This window comes from Tursiops truncatus, chromosome 6 (assembly GCF_011762595.2).
Source record: "Tursiops truncatus isolate mTurTru1 chromosome 6, mTurTru1.mat.Y, whole genome shotgun sequence".
NCBI lineage: Eukaryota > Metazoa > Chordata > Mammalia > Artiodactyla > Delphinidae > Tursiops > Tursiops truncatus.
The window spans coordinates 11070177-11095760 of record NC_047039.1 but is presented as its reverse complement, the minus strand read 5'-3'; the positions used below and the strand labels follow the sequence as shown (position 1 = coordinate 11095760).

At 39.6% G+C, this 25584-nt stretch overlaps 1 protein-coding gene across 1 annotated transcript in view; it reads left to right on the top strand.

The window, feature by feature from the left end:
- ELP3 (elongator acetyltransferase complex subunit 3) overlaps positions 1-25584 on the top strand; it is a 113047-nt gene that overhangs the window by 4922 nt on the left and 82541 nt on the right. The window contains exons 2-7 of the mRNA XM_033857603.2: positions 906-1005; positions 3748-3886; positions 13349-13419; positions 14366-14429; positions 16110-16178; positions 18539-18693. Of these exons, the coding sequence (XP_033713494.1) occupies positions 906-1005; positions 3748-3886; positions 13349-13419; positions 14366-14429; positions 16110-16178; positions 18539-18693 (598 nt within the window). The remainder of the gene's footprint in view (positions 1-905; positions 1006-3747; positions 3887-13348; positions 13420-14365; positions 14430-16109; positions 16179-18538; positions 18694-25584) is intronic.

The window sequence follows — 25584 nt, the reverse complement described above, 5'->3', positions numbered from 1 at the left end:
CCATGAGCGCCAGGGCTTTCTCATCTGTGTTTCTCTCCGATGACATCATTATCTTTGCACACCAGCTTTCTCTGCAGGCAGGAGGCAGGCTTGCTAGGAGCTCCCAAGCTGAAATCTCACAACTTTTTATCACTGGAGAGGGACTGGTGTCTTTTGCCTTGAGAAAAAGAGCTCAGATTTGCCCGACCTGGATAGGTGCCCATCCTTGAACCAGTCAGCCTTAACTGGGGGGATGGGGTCATGTAAGAACATGTCAGCTTCTGCTGTTTCCTTTTAGAGGAGAAGGGCGGCCTCAGTTGCCAGGAGAATGTTGCGATGGCGGACGGACTATATTTTACAGATGTGTTAAGATCCCTAGGCACTCACAGACCCATGTCTTTGTATTTCAAAATAGTACTACATTGCTTTGTTTTTCAAAATAGTATTAACATTACTTCTGTGGATACCTGGGTTTGAGTTTCAACTTCACCCCTTGGTAGCATTTTTATGGGACAGCCAAATATTCTTGTTCCGTCTACCTCACTGTGTTCTGAGAATCAGATGAAATAATGCATCTAAATGTAATTATCAATCTGGAGATAAAGGGAAGCTACTTTAACTACTTTGGTCCTTTCCTGTGTGATTAGGTTCTTTTTTCCTCATGTTTGTCTCTACTCTTTCCTGCATCTATCATTCTTGAGGTGTATATGCTTCTAAAGTGAACTCTTCCCATATATAGGTGAAGCCAGGTTGGTTTTAAAACTAAAGATATAAAATATATGATCAAATTGTAAACAATAGTGTCTTGTGTACTTGAGCTATCATTTTGACATGATTGGAATGATTTTGGAAGACAACTTCCTAATAAATACAAAAATCTTTACTGAATAATATGATTTTTTTAGTGTCAAATATTATCCTTTCAGGAGATCTCAGCCCTGCTGAGCTGATGATGCTGACCATAGGAGATGTTATTAAGCAACTAATTGAAGCCCACGAACAGGGGAAAGACATCGATCTAAATAAGTAAGTGGATCTATGAAAAAGAAGGTAATCTTGTTCTTGGGTAGTAGATCTCTTTTATGAAATTATCAAATACTACTGGTTCTATCTCATGTTTCATGTTTTAGTTGAGAATTTAGCTTTCTGCCCTGGCCTATAGATTATTTATGGAAAAATTGCCTTATAGCCTTATAATACTAATAGTTTCTAACATTCCTTGGGTGCTTACGGTATTCCAGTCACTGTTAGTAGTACGTTATGTGTATTGGCTCAGCTGATCCTCTCAAACACTATATGAGGTAGGTATTTACCTCATTTGACAGATGGGTCCTCTTAGACAGAGAAAGGTTAAATAATTTGTTCAGGAGTAAATAACATGATTGGCAGAGCTGGGATTTAGAATCAGGTCATCCATCTCCAGAGCCCAGGCGCTGTCCTTCTGTGCCATCTCACTTCATATCCTTCCTCTCTTCCCGGTCGTCTCAGAGAGATGGTAGCTCTCTTCCAGGGAAGCCCTCTCTTTGGGACCTTTGATCAAATCCAACCTTTCCCTACTTCAGAACCTCCTGGACACGTTCATCCACTTCCTCTCCACAACCATGTTCAGCTTTGACTTGGCTACATCCTCAAATAAGAGTGGTTTTTCCTCTCTGCATCTATTTATTTACTATATATTTGTGATACAGATCTGCTGTAGTGAAAGGGTTCTCCCCCCATCCCCAGCTTGTCAATGGTCTAGTCATTACGCACATGACCTTATTTTGGACTCTGTCTTCTGTTACATGAGATACTACAATGTTATACCCCTTCCTTGGAACATTGTGCTTGATAAACATTTGCTAAGGAATAAATTAATAACTATTCTTTTATACCATGAAGACATTACATTTTATTGGTTTTTCTACCATGTGTTTAGCAGTGGGGTTTTTTTCCTCATCTTTGTTGGCTATACCCCTAATTATACAAATCTTTTGTTTCTCATGAACATTTCTACTTCTTGTATATCTTTGTCATTCTCTTTAATTTAGCACATCTAAAGCTAAAGCTAGCATCTTCTTTAAAACCAGCCCCTACTCAGATGTCTCTTTGCCTAATTGTTTTAACCTTCACCCAGGTTTGAAACTCTAGTGTCATCTTTGAATCTTTTCCCTTAGGTCCACTTAGAGTCAAAATTTTGCCTACTGTTTCTTCATTATAACTCTTTCTTGTTCACCACCAACTTCTTCTTCCATTTCTTTTTAAACTTAAGTCTGGACTCCTGCAGTAGTTTATGCTTTCAGTTCTTTTTACCGTCTTGCTGGATTAATTTTCCTTCGTCATTTCCCTGTGCAGGAACTTTCAGCACATTCCCAGTGCTTGTGGAATTAAACGCAGATTCCTCAGCCCATTATGTAAGGCCTCTCGGTGTGGCTTCAACTTACTTTTCCAACATTTTAAACTTCTGTATCTTCATATTGAAAACCTTCTGCTTTCTGTTAAGTTGGCCTACTCATATTTCTTAAAATCTGTACTATCCTGTTTTTGCATCTTCACACAAGCCAGCCTGTCTGCTCTCGGTGTCATCTCTGTGTCTTTATTGCCTGTCTGAAGCCTGTCTTTTTTCTGTGCCCATTTTCTTTGAATATCTCCCCAGCACACACTGAGTTCCTCTCTTGAGCTCTGGAATCATTCATTGTTGTGTGTGTGTTTTATTATTGATACATATGTTTTTATTACTTGTAGATTTATTTTTGTGCATGCCTGTCTGCAAACATGCGAACATAGAGCACGAAACAGCTATGCCTTACACCTCCTGACGTACCAAGTACATAGGTAGTCTCTTGTACCTATCAGGTACTCAGTAACCATTTGTTGTCATGATTTGAACACCCCATAATACTTCTAGATGGATTAAAGTGAGAAGATAAAGTGACTATTAGGATTTGGTTAGCAGCCACAAAGAAAAGAAAAATTTCTAAATTATAGAGGAAAGCGAGGAATTATTAGTTGGAATAAAGGTTACTTCTGGGGGTTAGGGATAGGGTTACGGTCAGGAAGGGGCAAACAGGTCTTCTGAAGTGCTGATCATATTCTCTTTCTTGGAATGTGGTTACAAGAGTGATTCTTTTATAATTGTTAGAGTATATTTATATGTATCTTTATATAATATTTATATGTATCTTTATATAATATTTTGAATTAGAAACTAAGTTTTAAAACTTTTAAAGCTTTAAAAATATATCTATTTTATTTCCTATTTGGTTCCACATAGCTTTGCTTTGAATTGTTTTGTTTTGTTTTGTTGGCCTGAGGCAGTGCTTTGCAACCAGGCATGACCATCCCCACCCCCAAGTCATTTGGCAATGTCTGGAGACATTTTTGGTTGTTACAGCGGGAAGAGGTGCCCGTGGGTAGAGGCCAAGGATGCTGCTAAACCTCCTACAATGTACTGAACAGTCCCCCACAACAGAATTAATCTGATCCCAAACGTAGTAGTGTGGAAGCTGAGAAAATGGTAGAATCCTTTGAAGCTGGAGCACTACTTTGAACGAGACCTACATTGTATCACTGTCCTGGGCCTCCGCCCTGTAGTCATCTGGTTTTCTTTCTGGTACTCTGGAGAAAAGGAAGTCATGAATTTTGTTCTAGTTCCCTGATAATTACAAATGTTAAAACCACTGTTGTCATCTGGTGAAAGGAGTTGATGATGTTATTTATAGGTTATCCTTTTGGTAGCTTGTCCTTGAAATATTGTGATCTTGATAATGCTAGATGCTTTATTTTCAGGGTGAAAACCAGGACAGCTGCCAAATATGGCCTTTCAGCACAGCCTCGCCTGGTGGATATCATTGCTGCAGTCCCACCTCAGTATCGAAAGGTCTTGGTCCCCAAGTTAAAGGCAAAACCCATCAGAACTGCCAGTGGGGTGAGTGATTCAATTCATCAAAGATTGATTGTGTATCTGTTCCACCACAGATCCCTGCCTCCATGTAACACCCAGGTAGTGAGGTGGAAGTGGGGGATTTGGACTAATAAAATCCATATGCTATGGTGTGTGCTGGAGTGGAGACACGTGCAGAATGCTAGGAGGGCACAGGGGAAAAGGTCACTGTTCTTAGAGGAGTAGGTGATGTTTTGATTTTTGGTGTCTTTAAAAGTATAGCTAGATGCTTGGTGACTATCATAAGATGACCAATATTGTTGGCCATCTTAAGCTTGTGGCTTATAAGATTGATACTTATAAAAGGTATTTTGAAAAGTTAAATTGATAGTGCAAAGTCATTTTGTTAATATATATGGTAATTGTGAAACAGTTGACACCATAGGGAGTGATATGGAGTCCAGAGGACAGAGATGTCCCTGCAGTAAAAGGGACTAGGGAAAGCCCAAGAGGAAGCGTGGAGCTTGACTAACATATAAATGGCACCCATACAAGCAGAGAAGAGCAGGTTCAAAGAGTAATGGGAGCAAGGACCCAGGAACTAGGGCACAGCGGTAGAGATGATGTAAGAGGTGTGTGTGTGCAGGGAACCACGAGTGTACCAGACTCACTGGGGCTGACAATTCATTTTGGAAAGCCACAGGACATTGGGGTGAAGAGTTAGCGTGGGATCCACTTGTAAAAGATCTTAAATGTCCTGCAAAATAGCCAGATAATAGGAAACTGAAAGATTTTTGAGAAGGGGAGTGATGGGAACCAGATAGACTTTCAGAAAATTAATTTGCATACAAGTTGTAGGGTAGCTTGGAGCCAAAAGGACCAGTTGGGATACTCTTGGTTTGACCTAGGTGTGAAGTGTTAAGAGCCTGAATCAAGGTAGGGCCTCCAGGATAAAAAGGATGAGTGTGAAAGACATGAGGGAAGAATTGATAGTATTTAGACCCTCTTAAAACATGGTACCCAGAAGCGAATGCTGTGTTCCTGATGTGATCTAAGAAGTTCAGTCCGTTCTTTGGATGGGGATATTGTACTTCTAGTAAATGCAGCTTATAATGACTTGCTGGGTAGCCGTATCTCCTGGATCATATATTTGTGACTAATTAAACCCCAGACCTTTCACACAGAGTGTACCACCTATCCTAGTCTCTTCTCCTTTGAACTTAAGTGTTTGGGGTTTGTTTGTTTGTACCTAGTATAAAAGACTCTTTCAGAAAAACGAATAGGTCCAAACCCCTCACCTCCCATTCTCCCCCGACTGTTCCCCCAGGGCAACCACTTTTAGGTCTTAGCTGATTTCTTGGCATTTACTTCCATATTCCTAAATAACGTGCTTTATGGGTGAGTCTTGGATTTTCAGTTTTCAGCATTGTGTGTGGGCTTGCTACCATGGAGACAAAGTTTTAGCAATGTTTCAACCTGACAAATGCACTTGGCTTTCATAATTCCATTCTCTCTGTCTTCTTCCTACCTCGGATCATTTCTTTCTTTGACAGCTACTCTTGTTCTGCTTCCCTCTAAAAATTGATTTTTCTGTGGTCCTGGGCCAACTGCTTTTAGTGCCATACATGCTTTCTTTGGTGATCTCATCCATTGATGTTTTTAAGTATTGCCATATGCTGACTCATAGCTCCGACTTCTCCCCAAGCTTCACATCCGTGTCGGATTGCCTGTTAGACATTTCTCCTTTGACTGCCTGTAAGTATATCCTTAAGTGTAGCATAACCAAAACCTCAGACTTGCTCACCCATCTTCCTTGTCCACCTTAGCTAATGGTGCCCCCGTCCACTCAGTTTCTAAAAGATGCGAAATACATTGTCCATTCCTACCACCACTGGGAGGAATGTTTTGGCCTTTATTATTTCTTGTTTAGATTGTTTTACTCATTTCCTAATGGGCCTACTTCTTCTTACCTGCACCAAATCCATTTTCTGCAGTATCACCAGAGTGACTATTAAAAATATCAAATGAACACAGCTGATTGTCATTCCCTAGCTGCTATGCATCCTAACCTCTTTGCTTTTTAAAAAATTTATTTTACTGAAGTATAGTTGATTTACAATGTTGTGTTAATTTCTACTGTATGGCAAATGTATGATTAAGTTATACACATATATACATTTTTCATATTCTTTTCCAGTATGGTTTATCACAGGATATTGAATATAGTTCCCTGTGCTATACAGTAAGACCTTGCTGTTTATCCATTCTATATATAATTGCATCTACTAATCCCCAAATCCCAATCCATCCTTCCCCCACCATGTCTCCCTCTTGGCAACCACAAGTCTGTTCTCTGTGTCTGTGAGTCTGCTTCTGTTTTGTAGATAAGTTCATTTGCATCATATTTTAGATTTCACATATATGCGATATCATATATTTATCTGTCTCTTTCTGACTGACTTAGTGTTATAATCTCCAGGTCCATCCATGTTGCTGCAAATGGCATTATTTCGTTCTTTTTTATGGCTGAGTAGTATTCCATTGTATATATGCACCACATCTTCTTTATCCATTCATCTGTTGATGGACATTTAGGTCGTTTCCATGTCTTGGCTGTTGTAAATAGTGCTGCAATGAACATTGGAGTGCATGTATCTCTTTGAATTATAGTTTTCTCCAGATATATGCCCACTAACCTCCATGCTTTTACTTCTGCTGTTACTGTAGTGCTTTATATGTTTTTATAGAGCAGCTTTAGGCTTACAGAAAAATTGAGCAGAAAGCACAGAGAGTTCCCATATACTTCCTCTCCCCCTTCCCCAGGTTGCCCTATTATTAATACCTTGCATTGGTTTGACACATTTGTTATAATTGATGAACCAATATTGCTATCTTCTTATTAACCAAAGCCTGTAGTTTACATTGGGGTCACTCACAGTGTTATACATTCTGTCGGTTTTACCAAATGCATAATTTCACGTATCCATCGTTACAGTATCATATGGAATAGTTTCACTGTCCTAAAACTCCCCTCATTATTTCCTGTTTCATACCTCTCACAACTACTGATCTATTTACTGTTTCTGTAGTTTTGCCTTTCCTAGAATGGTATATAGTTGGAATCAGTATGTTTTGTAGCCTTTTCGTATTGGCTTCTGTTACTTTGCAGTGGGCATTTAAGGTTATGCCATGTCCTATTAGTGGCTTGATAGCTCATTTCTTTTTAGCACTGAATAATATTCCATTGTCTGAGTGTGCCACAACTTGTTTATCCACACACCTATTGAAGGACATCTTGGTTGCTTCCAATTTTTGGCAATTATAATGGACAAAGCTGCGATAAACATTTGTTTGAAGGTTTTTGCATACTCAAAAGTTTTCAAACTCATTTGGGTAAATAAATACCTAGGAGCATGATTGCTGGATCATATGGTCAGACTACGTTTAGCTTTGTTAGAAATTGCCAAACTGTCTTCCAAAGTGGCTGCACTGTTTTGCATTCCATCAACAGTAAATGAGAGTTCCTATTGCTCCACAAGCTCATCAGCATTTGGTGTTGTCAGTGCTCTGGATTTTGGCCATTCTGTTAGGTATGTAGTGATATCTCATTGCTTTAATTTGCAATTCCTGAATGACGTACGATGTTGAGTATCTTCTCATATACTTATTTTGCCTTCAGTGCATCCGCTTTGGCGAAGTGTCTCTTTAGATCTTTTGCCCTATTCCTAATTGGGTTGTTTGGGTTTTTTATTGTGAAGTTTTAAGGATTTTTTTTTAATAGTTGAGATACATGTCTTTTATCAGACATGTGTTTTGTAAATATTTTCTCCCAGTCTGTGGCATACCTTTTTAGTATACTTAAGTCTGTGATCCATTTTGAGTCTGTTTGTATTTGAGTTTTTGTTCATTTTGTTGGGTTTTTTGCTTTGAAAATCATGATTTTTATTATTCAGAGTAGTATCACTACTCATTGCAACAGTAGTGACCATATGTTGCCCACCTGTTACATACCAGCCACTGCACTGGTGTGTTTTCTAATTTAATCCTCAAAACTGTTTTGAGGGTAGGTAGTATTGTCTTCATTTTACAAAACAGGAAAATACACAGTAAGAGGCAGAGAAAAGATTCAAAGGTTCATCTCTCTGGCTGACTCCAAAGTCATAGCTTTTTCTACCTTATCAGTAATCTTTAAGCTGTATTCTACAAAACTACAGGATCCGTATAAGTGTTTTAGGAGCTACTGTGGGGAATAATAGGGAAGCCGTGGGAGCAGGCCCCATCTCTACTTCACCCAGGGCTGTTGCTTTTCTCTCTTCTGTAAGTTGATGTTCTAAGTAAAACATTACTTGAAGGGAGAGTTCAGCCACTTAAAAAATGCTTGAAAACTCCTGCACTTTGCTTCCCTGGTCCTCACGTCCCTCTGCCTTCTTAGCTTAGTTAACTCTTACTCAGCATGGCTGTCAACCCCTTAGGAAGGCTTCCCTGACGCCCCTGGTCAGGGCTAATTAATCCCCTTCTTTGGGCATCCCTAATATTTTCTTTTACCACATGCTTCTTACCATGTGGTTTTGAAAAAGCCTATTTCTCTATGTCCTCCTCCCCTGCTAGCTTGTATGATTTCAGAGGACAGAGGCAGTGCATTAATATTTTTGTAGTCTTAGGGCCCACCTGCTCTGTGTAGCTCAGAACCTGGCCTATATTGTAGGCCCTCAATAAAAGATTGGGAAATTAGATTGACCTCATCAGTGGTATACATATACCACTGGTGTCTCATTTTAAATACAAACATTTGTTTGAAAATCTAAGTTTTTAATTCAGATTTGCAAAATTATTATTTTTTTTTTTTTTGTGGTACGCGGGTCTCTCACTGTTGTGGCCTCTCCCGTTGCGGAGCACAGGCTCCGGACGCGCAGGCTCAGCGGCCATGGCTCACGGGCCCAGCTGCTCCGCAGCATGTGGGATCTTCCCGGACCGGGGCACGAACCCGTGTCCCCTGCATCGACAGGTGGACTCTCAACCACTGCACCACCAGGGAAGCCCTTGATTTGCAAAATTATTTATTTTGGAGTTTCTCTAGATCACTAATGATTTAAGTTCAATTTTAATCATTTTTATTATTAACAAATAATCACAGACTTACAAAAAAGTTGAAAATCCACTACAAAGAACACTTTATCCCTGAGCCATTTGAGAGTAAGTTGCAAAGCCAATGGCTTTGAATACTTTAGTGTGTACTTCCTAGAAACAAGAACATTTTCTTACATCACCACAATACAGCCATCAAAATCAGAAATTTAACACTGATACATTATCATCATCTAGTCCTCAGACCTCATTCAAGTTTCTAATGGTGTGTCAGTAATGACCTACAGGACCCAGTTCAGAATCACGTGCTGCGTTTCGTTGTCATGGCTTTTCAGTCTGGACACTTCCTCTGTCTTTCCTTTACTTCATTACCTTAACACTTCTGAAGATTTCAGGCAAGTTGTTTTGTATCATCTCCCTCAATTTGGTTTAATCAGATGTGTCCTCATAATTAGATTCGGGTTTGCATCTCTGGCAGGAACATCACATAAGTGATACTGTGTTCTTCTTATATCGTGTCAGGTGGTGCATAGTTTGTTGTCCTGTCACTGATGTTGTCTTTTGATCAAGGTGATGTCTGCTAGGCATCCCCTTTGTAAAGTTATTCTTTTCCACTTTGTAATTAAGAAGTTTTGTGTGGTGAAGTACTTTAAATTTTATTTTATTTATTTATTTATTTTTGGCTGTTGTTGGGTCTTCGTTTCTGTGCGAGGGCTTTCTCCAGTTGCGGTGAGCGGGGGCCACTCTTCATCGCGGTGCACGGGCCTCTCACTTTCGCGGCCTCTCTTGTTGCGGAGCACAAGCTCCAGATGTGCAGGCTCAGCAGTTGTGGCTCACGGGCCCAGTTGTTCCGCGGCATGTGGGACCCTCCCAGACTAGGGCTCGAACCCGTGTCCCCTGCATTGGCAGGCAGGCTCTCAACCACTGCGCCACCAGGGAAGCCCAGTGAAGTACTTTGAAACCATGCAAATATCCTGTTCCTTATCAGACTTCCAGTTTCCTCATTCATTTGTGTGAATGGATTAAATGGTGGGTTATAATCTGTTCCATCATTATTTATTTTGATGTACAAATTTTCCCAGTTTTGACCAGTAGGAGCCCTTTCAAGCTGCTTTCTGTTCCTTTTTTAAATGTCCCCATCATTCTTTGGGCAGTTTCTAGCTTTCAGTCATAATAAAATGTTCTAGGCTCATCTTGTACTTTCTTTACCCTAGCCCTGGAATCAGCTGTTTCTCCAAGGAGCCCTGGTTTCCTTTAGTGGAGAAGAATATTTAGAAACAAAGATCTGAGTACTAGATGTACTCAATGCCGTTAGGGTGTTGCTGCTCCCAGACCCTCTCCATGGACCAAACTAGGAAATATTATGTACATACGTGCACACACATATACATAAAACATTTGCATCTATATTTGTGTGTGTGTGTGTGTGTACTGTGAGTCCACAACAGTACCTTTGATTTCATCCAACCCACAGAGTTCATTCTAGTTCTCTCCTTTTGCATATTTTAACTTTCTTCTCTGAGTGACCGCCTCACACTCGTCAGAATGGCCATGATTAAAAAGTCGTTACAAATAACAGATGCTGGAGAGGGGGTGGAGAAAAAGGAGCCCTCCTACATTGTTGGTGGGAATGTAAATTGTGCAGCTGCTATGGCAAACAGTATGGAAGTGCCTCAGAAAACTAAAAATAGAGTTGCCATATGATCCAGCAATCCCACTCCTGGGTATGTATCTGGATAAAACTATTGATATAATTCAAAAGGATACATGCACCCCTATGTTCATAGCAGCCAAGACAAGGACACAACCTAAATGTCCATTGACAGATGAATGGATAAAGAAGATGTAGTACCTATATACAAAGGAATACTACTCAGCCATAAAAAAGAATGAAATAACGCCATTTACAGCAACATGGTAAGTAAAGTAAGTCAGAAAAAGAAACACAAATACCATATGATATTACTTATATGTGGAATCTAAAATATGATACAAATGAACATATCTACAAAACAGAAACAGACTCACAGACATAGAGAACAGACTTGTGGTTGCCATGGGGGAGCAGGGTTGGGGAGGAATGGATTGGGAGTTTGGGGCTAGCAGATGTAAACTATTTTATATAGGATGGATAAACAGCAAGGTCCTACTGTATAGCACAGGGAACTATATTCAATATCCTGTGATAAACCATATGGAAGAGAATATGAAAAAGAATGTATATATGTGTATAACTGAATCAGTTTTTTGTAGACAGAAATTAACATCGTAAATCAACTATACTTCAATAAACTAAATTAAAAAATCATAACTTTCTTCTCTGACAGTAAGAAATCTGGCTTGCATTCATCTTAGTGTATACCCTTATTTGACCAGCTGCCCCCATATGTAACTGATTGTCTAACTCTGCCATCACGTCCTTCTCAAGCAGATGCTCTTCCTACCCCACTGGGCTCTGACAGACCCCTCTGAGGATATCTTGCACACACTCTGAAGTGTAGCTCCAGTTTAATAGTCTCTATTCCAAATATTGAGATCTATTGGGAAGAGTTTGAGATACAAAGGTTAGGTTTAGATATAATTTTACAGAATTGCATAAGTAATTGTTCTCTTATAGGCTATTTTATGAAAACAAATCAGAAAGAGCAAGAAAATAAGAATCACCGTGACTTTAAAAATTATTAATTCCTTATTTTGCACTTAATTTATTGTAAAATATAATACAAACTAGTGTATACAATGCATATGTACATTTTGAAAATTAATAATATTGAAAAGATCACCCTGGTACCCACAGCTCAGTTTAAGAAATATAGCGTTTTACCAGTACTTTTGAAACCCCCTTGTGTGCCACCCTCTGATTGCATTCCTCTCCCGCTTTCTGAGCGATAACAACTCTCCAGAATTTTGTATGAATTATTATTATTTTTTTTACATTTTACCAGGCTTCTTTTGTTATGCACATATACATAGGCACTACATACAGTATGTTAAAGAACATGTTAAGAAATATCAGGAGGACACGGGGGCGGGGGAAGGGTAAGCTGGGACGAAGCGAGAGAGTGGCATGGACATATATACACTACCAAACGTAAAATAGACAGCCAGTGGGAAGCAGCCACACAGCACAGGGAGATCAGCTCGGTGCTCTGCGACCACCCAGCGGGGCGGGACAGGGAGGGTGGGAGAGAGACGCCAGAGGGAGGAGACATGGGGACACATGCACCTGCACAGCTGACCCACCTTGCCATACAGCAGAAGTCAACACACCATTGCAAAGCAACTACACCCCAACAAAGATGTTAAAAAAAAAAAAATACCAGGAAGTTTATGTATCTTTTTCATTTACCCTGTGTTTTATGGCCTTGTTTATCACCTCCTTGTACCAGCTCACCAAACTTCCCTGGAGGAGCAGCAGACCAAATTCCTTAGCACCCAGTGGCTCTGAGCAAATATAGAACATAGTAGCAAAATGCAAAAGTAATGAGACAGACTGAAGGCACATAGCAGGGGGACAATTTGTGAGTGGGGAAAGGGTTTTTCCGTTTGTTTGTTTTGCTTTTTACGGGATAGGGAAACACCAACTTTGGACAGTGGGAGAGAAAAAAGCTGCAGTTGGTCTTTTTAACACACACAGAACAAGTTAATATTGTGCTAAAAATATGTCTATGTATTAGGTTGGTCGAATAATGTGAAGGGTGGGCACCCAGAAGGAAGACATGGAACCTAATGTACTCAAATATCCTCTCTTGTTGTTTGAAAAGTTGTCTGGAGAGCAGTGCAAAGCCTCTTCTTCGGCTCGGGCCTGGCGAGTCTGCTGCCATGCTGTCCTCAGCAGTGCCGTGGGGTGGTGACTAATTGCCCCTGTAAATTACTGAGCACCACTGTGCTACTCCGTTTATTTTTTGACAGTAATTTAGTGCTTGCTCTTTCCCACACTTGTCATGCCATGTTTTTCCTCACATTAGAAGCCTTACTACTTGAGAGAAGTCAGTACAATTTTCTGTTTGTATAAATGAAAGGCCACAGTTTTTAACTCTTCTATAATAATATTCCTTGAGCCAGAAGAAGATATATTTTCCACATTTTAGTTACACTTCAACAATTATGTATTATATGCCTATAGGGCTCATGTTCAATGGCAAAGTGAAGTGGACTGATGGTCTCAGATGTTTCCTTGTAAGATAGCATGTCAAGAACTGGCTTATATATTATCCGTCCTCCAGACTGACATCACACTTCATAATAGCTTGGTATGATGATTGCTGTCAAAATTGCACTGAGCCTGGCCGTGCCGCGCAGGGACCTCGCCAGGAAGGACGCGCAGGCTTGTGCAAGGAGAGCGGAGCCCCAGCGGGTGGCACCTGTGCCGCCTGTATGAATTATTTCATAATTGCTTTTTTATTAATCTTCCTTTTATAGATTGCTGTTGTGGCTGTCATGTGCAAACCCCACAGATGTCCACACATCAGTTTTACAGGAAACATATGTGTGTGAGTATGATGATTGTGATAAGTTGTGTATGTGTATGTATTTTAATTGAACCAGTTAAGTCCCCTAGAGCCTTGATCAATACATGCTGGTAATATTTAAAACTGTTTTTTGTTTGTATTTGTTTTTTGGCCACGGCTTGTGGGACCTCAGTTTCCCGACCAGGGATTGAGCCCGGGCCACAGCAGTGAAAGCCTGGCATCACTAACCACTAGGCCACCAGGGAACTCCCTGGTAATATTTAAAACTTTGACTTAATAGATTCATAAGTTAGTTATTTGAAACAAGCACCTATTAGTAGGATGTCTCAATGCTTTAAAAATGAAGCATATAAAGATTTTAATTTGTTGCAATACACAGTAAAAAAAATTCATAGGTTACAGAACTCAAAACAGTAGATATTCTGTTAACTTGATAAACAATACATGGAAATATGAGCTGCGTAAATTCCAAATGTCAGAAGTTTATAATGAATTTGGATCAGAAAAGTATCAAAGTAAAAACTTATCCTTACTAATAATCTTTAAACTTATTAAATTTAGATAATTAGAAAAATTAGCAGAAGAATATTCATGACTCTAGACAGGAAGATTATTAATCAGGAGAAAGATTTTCTTAAGTGTAGTTACCAAGAGAGCACTGTGAGTATCAATCCAAACTTAGGAAAACTTAGGCCCAGTTATTTGCCCCTAAAAGCTTAAACTTCTAAAATAATAGTGACTGCAATACTCTGAAAATGACTGTAATAATGTTCCTTTATATGTTTATCTTTTTACTTGTTAGTAGAAAATGTATATATTTGCAGATGCTACAAAGGTACAACCTTCTTTCTGTTAGGATTCGAAAATGAAGCTGGTTCAGTCAGGATTTTACGGAGCCTGTAGATACTTGAACTAGACTGTTGAACTAAGTTCTGTATCTGACATCTTCATTTTATTGTATTGGCAGATACTGCCCTGGTGGACCTGATTCAGACTTTGAATATTCGACCCAGTCTTATACTGGATATGAGGTAAAGTAATGTGAGGCTGTCCTGAGGAGTGTTACAGCATACTTTATTAAGAGTCTGCTTTTATAAGTACCGGCTTTCTTAAAATTTTTATTTTTTTCCTGATTACATAAGTTATTCATTCACCAAACATTTGCTGAGTGTCTGTTGTTCTAGTCACTGGCGAAATATTTATGTAAGCACTTATTATTAATATGTCAACATTGTTCTAAGTGCTTTACAACTTTAAACCTGACAGCAGGATTTTGAAGGTAGACACTATTATTATCCCAGTTTTTTAGATAAGGAAACCAGGGCCTAGAAGTCTTACATGACTGGCCTGGAGACATGCCCCTAATATGTAACAGGGCCGGGCTTTGAATTCTGTGCTCCTCACCAGTACATTGTCCTGCCTCTGCAGCTGTGAAAAAACAGGTCAGGTCTTGAGAAATTTACATTCTAATAAATGGGGGTAGACAGTAAAGAAACAAACAAGAAAAAACAATCAGGTACTAGTAAATGCAAAGCAGGGAAGTAAAGTCAAGTAAGATGTCGTAGCAGGGTGGATACTTCAGCCTTGGGGGCTAGGAAGGAATGGTCTGAGGAGGTGACATTTAAACTGAGCCCTGAATGACAAGAAAGAGCCTTTCAAGAATACCAAGAAAGAGCATTCCTAGCAGAGAGAATAGCTGGAACACGGAGCCAGGCTCAGAATGACAGTGGGGGGCTCTGGAGCAGAGCAGGTGAGGGGAGAATGAGATTCGGGAGACGGGTGCTGCAGGGGATTGTAAGCCAGGGCAAGGAGTTTGTTATAGGTGTTGTGAAAAGCCATCCAAGATTTAAAGCAGGGGTTGATATAATCCAGTGTTGGTTTTTAAAAGATCATTTGATGGTTCTGTGAGGGCAGGATTAGAGCGGGTGCAAGAGAAAGCAGGAGGCCAGCGAGCAGGCTTTCGAAGTCGTCGGCCTCATCCAAAGAGGCCAGCAGCCAGGAAACCATGTGACTTTTTTCTTATACATGGTTTTTCATTTCTTACCTGTTTTTCATAGTTCAAATTTTTAAAAATACTAAAAGAATTTTTCAGTGAAGACTCCCTCTCGTCACTCTCCCCTGGCCACCCCTTTCTGCTTCAGCCCCCAAAGACAATCAGTATCATCCCCTTCAGAGATAATATATAGATATAAAAGCAATACATACTCTTTATCCTAACTTTTTACACAGGAGGTAGTCTATCAAAACCTTGCACCTTACCTTTCTCATTTGACAATGTATCTTAGGGAACATTTTATATCAGTATATTGTTTCATGGCCATAGACTATTCCATTGTATGATAGCATGATGGCTTTTTGTTAAGCCATTACAAACTGTTGTTGTATTGATATTTAATGATCTGGTTTAAAGGTTATTTTATCAAGTAACTCTTTTGAATGTGTATACACAGCTATGTCTGTGAGCAGTATAACAATTTGGTGACCCTGGGGTTTCCATAAGGGTTTACACAAAGATATAACTATGGTCCAAGGAGCTGCCTCCTGTTGAGTGGAGACCAGCCAAATGCTATTCAGGACATTATTTTGAACCCTGACAAGACTGAGAGAGGAAGAAAGGAGCCCAAGGGAACTTTATTTTTAATACCCTTTTGAAACTACTTTTTATTCTTAATTCAGTGTGGGCATAACAGGATACTTCTCTTTTTTCTTAGCCAACCTCCATGCGAGCTATCCGTGCTAGGTATGACCCTTATCTACAGACAAGACACCGAATAGAACAGGTAAGGTTTTAAAAAGCATTGTTACATTAGATCTTTATACTTAGAAGGTATTCTTGCTTGATTTGAGTTGAACCAGAAATAAGAACTGAAAGAATATTTCTCCCCTTTGTAAGTTTTTAATATCCATCTGAGGGAGGGGGACTATTTTGCAATACCTAGCAAGGTCAAAAACACTGCTTCCTTTAAAGACTGTATTATTTTCTGTAAGGATTTTGTAGTCTCTAAAGTTCTTTCAATTTGTAGAAAGTTATTTATGGTATGAAATTTACAGAATGTGGATATGTCTTAGACAATAGGTGGGTGGATTGAATTTTAGCTTCCATAAGCCAAGTGAGAAGTATTGTGACTAGTTTCCTGGGGTGTGAATGGGGAATTGACTGTACAGGGGGATGAGGGACTCTTGGGAGCCATGGAGTTGTTCTGTATACTGGTGGTGGTGGTGGCAGTGGTTACACAACTCTAAACATTTGTCAAAACTCATTTAATTGTACAGTTAAAGTTAGTGGATTTTGTTGTATATAAATTATACCCCGGGAGTTCCCTGGTGGCCTAGTGGTTAGGATTCCGGGCTTTCACTGCTGTGGCCTGGGTTCAATCCCTAGTCGGGAAACTGAGATCCTGCAAACTGCATGGCAAAGCCACACACACACAAAAAAATTATACCTCAATATAACTGATTAAAGACAAGTACTGTGTAGATGGCCTTGCTCTGTTCAAGAACTCTGAACATTAATACAGATTTTCTTTTGCACAATTTTATTTTAAACTTGTCCAATTTCAAACAATGCAAGCACTGTCCATAGTTTTTATAGTTACATCTAGTAAGACAACTAGAAAATCTCAAATGGAAAGTAGCACATACCATAGTCAGTAAGTCGCTTCTGTGCTTAACTGTTATTACGAGTGGATACCAGACACTTCTGATTTTCACATCATTGTCACCCAAGCATATATGGATCAGGATTGTCAGCTGTAGGAGAGGACCCCACCTGCAGGGAGCCAACATAGTTCCTAAACTGACCATTGCTTCAATTTCTTTTTTAGCCATAATTTTTTTTTTTTTTTTGGAACCCATGCCCCTTGCAGTGGAAGCACGGAGCCCTAACCACTGGCTGGACCACCAGGGAATTCCCTTAGCCATGATTAACTCATTTGAAGTGTTTCAGTAGAGTTCAAAATGTTTATATTTTCCAAACAGGAGCATGGGTTTTGAAAAATTTTAGAAACTACCAGAGAGTAGTGATTCTTTTCCTAACTGTAAATGCACTAGAATCACCTGAGTAACTTTTCCAAAATACATGTCAGATTTCACTGCTGAAGTTCTGATTAAGTCTGGTTTAGGGTCCAGGCAAGATATTTTGAAAAAGCTACCAGGAAGATTTTGTTGTGTATTCCTGGTAAACAACCGTAGTTATAGAGTATTCTTTTAGTGTTGATAGCTATGTACACGTACTTACAGATATATATTTGCATGTGTATGCACATGCCTGCCCATATGCTTACGTATCTGTAAGGATTTACATATGTATAAGGATGTATGTATGTATAAGTTATTTGCCATTTTCAGAAACAAGTATAAAACAAAGTAACTTTTTGCTCATATTAAGTGTGGACATCCTCTTTACGTAGTACATTAGAGTTCATAATTTGTAGTCTACTTGACCTAGTTTTCCTCAGGCCTAAGATATGGCAAGAAATTTAAATACCTGTTTCTAAAAATTAGAATCTTGCCTTATTGTAGTTGAAAAACTGAAAGATCTATACCATTCTCTTCCCAAATAGAAGAGATGTCATATTTCAGAGTTTATTGTCCTTGCCCCACCCCTGAAACTAGGCTTAAGGTGCTACCTGTACCCAGAAACTTCATAATTAATTCAAAACTTTTAATTTAAAACTGCTTTCTTAACGTTTCTTTCTAATCTAGTGTTCTCTTTCTTTCACTTGCATCAAGTCCTGATTATGTTGTATATAGTCTTCTTCGTCCCCAATGCTGACCACAAAGTCTGGCATAAAATATGTAATCAATAAATATTTGTTTATTCTATTACATACTGTGTTATTTGCTTTGCTGCTCTCTAATTTATATTCTTTGTATTATTAAGTTTTCACTTAACTCTGTAAGTTGACATCAGACTTCTTGTTTATTATTTTTAATTCTCGTCCTCCTTATTTGAGCAATAATTTCCTTTTCAGACCCTGGAGTCTATTTTTTTTAGTCCATAGAATTTGCTTAACATGTTTGCTTCTCATTTTTAAACTATACAGATGAGAACACCGCAAAGTAAAATTAGAAATTTGCAATAACCTTCTTAGGGTAGTTGACTATATCTTTCTAATGCTGATGAATTTATGTCTTTCAGTTAAAACAGCTTGGTCACAGTGTGGATAAAGTGGAATTTATTGTGATGGGTGGAACATTTATGGCGCTTCCAGAAGAATACAGAGATTATTTTATTCGAAATTTACATGATGCCTTATCAGGACATACCTCCAACAATATTTACGAGGCAGTCAAGTAAGAAATTCTTATTTTATCATATTCACCAACGCTGGTTGTCAGTTTATCCTCCTAGCAGCAGTCTGTGAGAATTCCTTTTGCTCTATGTCTATATTCCTAGTTCTTTTGGGGAGGGAGGGGAGAGGATGTCATTCTTTTTATTTGCATACCTTTCATGGGTTGTAAGGTTAAATACATTTTTTCCCAATTTTCTTGAGCTACAATGAACGTAGAGCACTGTATAAGTTAGGGTGTGCAGCATAATGATTTGATGTCACATATATCATGAAATGATGAGCACAGTAAGCTGAGTTAACATCTGTCATCTCATACAGTCCTAGTCCTTGTAGTTGCTTCTGTTTTGTGGGAAAAAGGATTATGTTTTTAAAAAGTGAGTATGGTCCATTGGTTATTAGTATTTTCACAAAATCACTATGTGAAAGAATAAAAAGAAACTAAAAAAAAAAGAAAAAGAACAACAGCAACAAAAAACCAAAACCAAGGGATTTCCCTGGTGGTGCAGTGGTTAAGAATCCGCCTGCCAATGCAGGGGACATGGGTTCGAGCCCTGGTCCAGGAAGATCCCACATGCCATGGAGCAACCTAGCCCGTGTGCCACAACTACTGAGCCTGCACTCTAGAGCCCGTGAGCCACAACTACTGAGCCCATGTGCCACAACTACTGAAGCCCACGTGCCTAGAGCCCGTGCTCCACAACAAGAGAAGCCACTGCAGTGAGAAGCCCCCACGCCGCAACGAAGAGTAGCCCCTGCTCGCCGTAACTAGAGAAAGCCCACGTGCAGGAACAAAGACCCAATGCAGCCAAAAATAAATAAATAAGTAAATAAATTTACTTTAAAACCCAGAAAAACCACTGTGCAGCTCTTCTCAGCCTGAGGCTGGTCTAAACTGCAGGGGTAGCTTTGATTGGACTAGGTGAGCCCACCCAAAAAGAGCACTGGGAGTACTTTTAATCTGAGACATTTAACTGCTATATAATCAACAAAACAAGTGACTTTTTTTAAAAAACATATTTATTGGGTATAATTGTTTAACAATGTTGTGTTAGTTTCTGCTGTATAACAAAGTGAATCAGCTATACATATACATATATCCCCGTATCCCCTCCCTCTTGTGTCTTCCTCTCACCCTCCCTATCCCACCCCTCTAGGTGGTCACAGAACACCAAGCTGATCTCCCTGCATGTTGCAGCTGCTTCCTACTAGCTATCTGTTTTACATTTGGTAGTGTATATATGTCAGTGTTACTCTCACTTTGTCCCAGCTTGCCAACTTCCCCCTCCCTGGGTCCTCAAGTCCATTCTCTATGTCTGCGTCTTTATTCCTGTCCTGCCCCTAGATTCATGAGAACCTTTTTTTTTTTTTATGATTCCATATATATGTGTTAGCATAAGGTATTTGTTTTTCTCTTTCTGACTTACTTCACTCTGTATGACAGACTCTAGACCCATCCAAACAAAACACTCCCATTTACCATTGCAACAAAAAGAATAAAATATCTAGGAATAAACCTTCCTAAGGAGACAAAACACCTGTATGCAGAAAACTATAAGACACTGATGAAAGAAATTAAAGACGATACAAACAGATGGAGAGATATACCATGTTCTTGGATTGGAAGAATTAACATTGTGAAAATGACTTTACTACCCAAAGCAATCTACAGATTCAGTGCAATCCCTGTCAAGCTACCAAAGGCATTTTTCACAGAACTAGAACAAAAAATTTTACAATTTGTATGGAAACACAAAAGACCCCGAATAGCCAAAGCAATCTTGAGAAAGAAAAACAGAGCTGGAGGAATCAGGCTACCTGACTTCAGGCTGTACTATAAAGCTACAGTAATCAAGACAGTATGGTACTGGCACAAAAACAGAAATATAGATCAGTGGAACAGGATAGAAAGCCCAGAGATAAACCCATGCACATATGGTCACCTTATCTTTGATAAAGGAGGCAAGAATATACAATGGAGAAAAGACAGCCTGTTCAGTAAGTGGTGCTGGGAAAACTGGACAGCTACATGTAAAAGAATGAAATTAGAACACTTCCTAACACCATACACAAAAATAAACTCAAAATGGATTAAAGACCTAAATGTAAGGCCAGACACTGTGAAACTCTTAGAGGAAAACATAGAGAACACTTTGACATAAATCACAGCAAGATCCTTTTTGACCCACCTCCTAGAGAAATGGGAGTAAAAGCAAAAATAAACACATGGGACCTAATGAAACTTAAATGCTTTTGCACAGCAAAGGTAACCATAAACAAGAGGAAAAGACAACCCTCAGAATGGAAGAAAGTATTTGCAAATGAAGCAACTGACAAAGGATTCATCTCCAAAATATACAAGCAGCTCATGCAGTTCAATATTAAAAAAACAAGCAACCCAATCCAAAAATGGGCAGAAGACCTAAGTAGACATTTCTCCAAAGAAGATATACAGACTGCCAACAAACACATGAAAGGATGCTCAACATCACTAATCATTAGAGAAATGCAAATCAAAGCTACAATGAGGTATCATCTCACACTGGTTAGAATGGCCATCATCAAAAAAATCTACAAGCAATAAATGCTGGAGAGGGTGTGGAGAAAAGGGAACCCTCTTACACTGTTGGTGGGAATGTAAATTGATACAGCCACTGTGGAGAACAGTATGGAGGTTCCTTAAAAAACTAGAAATAGAGACTTCCCTGGTGGTCCAGTGGTTGAGACTCTGTGCTCCCAATGCAGGGGGCCCGGGTTCGATCCCTGGTCAGGGAACTAGATCCCACATACTGCAACTAAGAGTTGGCATGCCACAACTATAAGGATTCTGCATGCCGCAACAAAGATCCCACGTGCCGCAACTAAGACCGGGCGCAGCCAAATAAATAAATATTAAAAAAAAAAAAAACTAGGAATAGAGGGCTTCCCTGGTGGCGCAGTGGTTGAGAGTCCGCCTGCCGATGCCGGGGATGCGGGTTCGTGCCCGGGTCCGGGAGGACCCATGTGCCGCGGAGCGGCTGGGACCGTGAGCCATGGCCGCTGAGCCTGCGCGTCCGGAGCCTGTGCTCCACGACGGGAGAGGCCACAACAGTGAGAGGCCCGCATACCACAAAAAAAATAAAAAACTAGAAATAGAACTACCATATGACCTAGCAGTCCCACTACTGGGCATATACCCTAAGAAAACCATAATTCAAAACGAGTCATGTACCCCAATGTTCATTGTAGCTCTATTTACAATAGCCAGGACATGGAAGCAACCTAAGTGTCCGTCGACAGATGAATGGATAAAGACGATGTGGCACATATATACAATGGAATATTACTCAGCCATAGAAAAACAAGTGACTATTATTTAATAGCTATTGTTCTAATTACTGTTTAATAACTATTAAATAATTTGTTGATGGGATCATTTATTTCAAATTCTAGTTGACAGAAGACAATTATGCTTTCTTTTGATACCTCATATCTCCATTTTTAGTGAGAAGAATACTAAGGTTTCATATATAGTTCAATGATTTAAGAAGTGAAAGTCTTAGAATAGTTTTTATTTTCAGAAATTTCAGGAACACCTGGCTAAGTTACTGTGTACTATTCTCTTTTATTTACTGAACATTAATTGAAGGCCCATTAGGGGCCATGCATTGCCTTGGACACTGGGAACAACGTGGTGAACAAGACGGATGTTGTCCTTGCCCTCGTGGTGCTTACATTCTACTGGTTCAACAAATACCAAACAGCAAGTGCTGTGATGGATATAGACGGCTATGATGGAGAATACCTGGGCTGATTCTGCACACAAAGTGGTGACGTTTAAGCTGAGATCTGAAGTATAAGGAGGGAGTCAGGCCAAGCGCAGAAAAAAGAAGAGGCACTGAAATGAGGAAGAACTTGAGGTGTTCCAGGAACAGAGAGGAGGCCAGGGTATCTAGATGCCAGTGAAAAGGGGGGCATATGTCATGAAGGGAGATTGAAAAGTTAGGTGTGGGCCTGATTATACATGCTTTTGAGGACTTAAAAACTTTCGAATCAGCAGTAGGAAGTAGATGAATGGTTTCAAGCAGGAGACTGATGTGTTCGGGTTTGTAAGAAGCTCGTTCTGGTTATTGTGTGGCTGCAACATGAGAATGTTGGTGCAAGAGTGGACGTGGGAAACTGGGTGGAAGAGTGTTGTATCCACCCCAGCTCAGATGAGGGTGGTGGCAGTAATGACAGAAAAGAATAGATGGAATAGCTGTATTTTTGTGTGGAAACTGACAGATTTTGGATCAGGTCCGCGGTAAGAAAGAGGAACGAATCAAGGATGACACCCAGGTTTTGGTTGTAGGAAATGATCGAGAGTTGTGTCACATACTGAGATGGAAAAGACAGAAGGAAGAACAGGTTTGTGGGAGAAAATCAAGAGTTTTACTTTGGCTGCATTAAGTTTGAAATGCCTAGAATACATTCAGGTGGGGATGTCCATAGGCTATATAAGAGATGTCTGGGCTGGCGATATAAAATTGGGGATTATCAGCTCATAGATGGTATTTATAGCCATGCAAATGGATAAGGTCACCTTATGGGAGAGTTTCAGATTTCCAAGGTATGCTACATGAAAACGCAATTTTTAGGGCCATTCTTGCAGTGTGAGCCCATCATTTTTGTATACGTGCCTGTGAGTATAAATGCATAGAAGAGGTGGTAGAATGGTGATCAGCATAGGGAATAGTTAGCACTGAGGAGAGAGGGACATGAGACGTGGGGGTAAAGGAGGACGTATACAGCGTACAGTGTGCTGAGCATTGTGGTAAGTATTCACTTATCCAATTCTTATAAGAAGTCTTTAAGTATTTAACTTATCCCTGTTCTACAAGTGAGGAAACGTTCATTACCCTGTAATTAAGACAGTTTTGGACAAGCACACTTGTGAATGAATTTTGAATGATCCATCTGTTGGTCAGATATTGACAGCTAACGACCTAGGTAGGGCTTCCTCTTGGAATTGGGGACAGGGCCGTCTTTTTGTGCTCTCCCTACTTCTCCTAGCCCCTTCTTTTGCTCTCCTTTGGGTTGGTAAAAATGAAAAGAGTAGAGACTTTTTCATAAGTTTAAATAAATCTCAAGGGTAGTTTGAGGGGCCTGGGTAGAGAGTTCAGCAGCTGGGAAAGCATGTGTGAGCAGCTACTTTGTGTGATTGCCAGTAGAGGATGTGACAGGTTAATTCTATGTCCATGAATCTGGACTTTGAGCAACAGCTGGCCCAGGTGATCTCTCCATCCTGCAGGGCCTTTCGTAGCAGGATGAGATGGGACCGTATTTTACTGCTCATTCAGAACCTTGATCGTTCATGAATATGAGTCATGCTGAGTAAAACGCTGAAGTCTTTCAATCTTTAGAGGAGTAATGATGTAAATCCATCGCATTCTTCCTAATAATACTGAAAATCAGATGATAGCTGAGAATAAAATGCAATTGGAGGAAGGAAAACAACCTTAATTAGTTCAAAGCCCCATGATATTAGGATGGCAGCAGTACCTCAGAGGATTACTGACTAAAATCCATTGAACTCTGAGAATTCCCTCACAGGATAATCTATTCAGACCATCATATTTTTCTATGCATGCTTATGTATTATATATTTTTTCGTTAGTGCAGCTGTTCTCATGTTGCAGACCTTGCACATTATGTGGATTTGAGCCATAAATATCTTGGACTTGTCCCGCCCTTCCCCACCCCCATGAAAGTTTGCTGCAGAGCTTTTTAGTCTACAGTTTGGGTCCCCCGGGTCATGTGAGCTAGGCCAACTGAAGATCTGCGTAATGAATTTTTAGGATGCAGTTAGTCTGACATCTCATCAGCTGAAACTTTAAAATATTTGCTATATTCTTTGTGTGAAGTTTTATCTTTATTTTTGCAGAAGTGGTGCAGTGTCTAGTGGTGTTTGTAAATTGCCTCTTTTTTTCCAGGTGAAAATAGAGTTTTATTATTATTATAACTTGCGATTACGGTATGTGTGTAGAAAAAGCCGTTTGGAGAAGCAAGCCTCTTTCTCTAATGGGCCAGGCAGAGCCGGCGTTGTTTTGTTTCTTGAATTTACCTCAAGGGGGCAACAAACACTTTACTTTCGGATAAAAATTTTTATGGGATTTGAGCCTTCATTGCAACAAATATCATGAATGGCTCTCGGGAAGTAGTAAAAGTACAATCTGGGAGTCATGAAACCATCCATAAATGCTACACTGAATCCTGCCAACCCACATTCGACGTGTTTTGCTTTTTACTCCTGGTCTCTATACTTTTATGAGATTATCTGGAAAAAGCCAATTTCTGGTATCTTGTTTGCTTTGTTGAGGTAAATTTTTACTGCCAATTCCCTATAATAGAGTTGGTATTTGTTTTTCAGGGAAGCTTTGTATAATTTGAAGAAATAGTTGTCTGGTTTGTATTATAGAGACATAGAAAACTATTTTCAAATGTTGACATCTTTGCAAAATGTAGAGCAGCCCAGAGATACTGTGTTTTGAACATAACGTTTTCTTCAAAATTTTTGGATGAGATATTTACTTTGCCGTTCTCTAAGTTCTCTTGCGCAGAGGGTATTCATGAAAATTGTTTGGGTTACCCAGCGTGACCCACCTCTCTCAGAGGTAAGGTGATGAATTTCATGTTTATTTTACTAGTAGTTGATACTAGTACAACTACACAGATGTAATACTGACTTTGACAAGCTTAGCATAGGTGGGGTGTTTTTTGTTGTTGTTTTTAATAAATTTATTTATTTTATTTATTTATCTTTGGCGGCGTTGGGTCTTCGTTGGTGCGCGCAGGCTTTCTCTAGTTGCAGCGAGCGGGAGCTGCTCTTTGTTGCGGTGTGCGGGCTTCTCATTGCGGTGGCTTTTCTCTTTGCAGA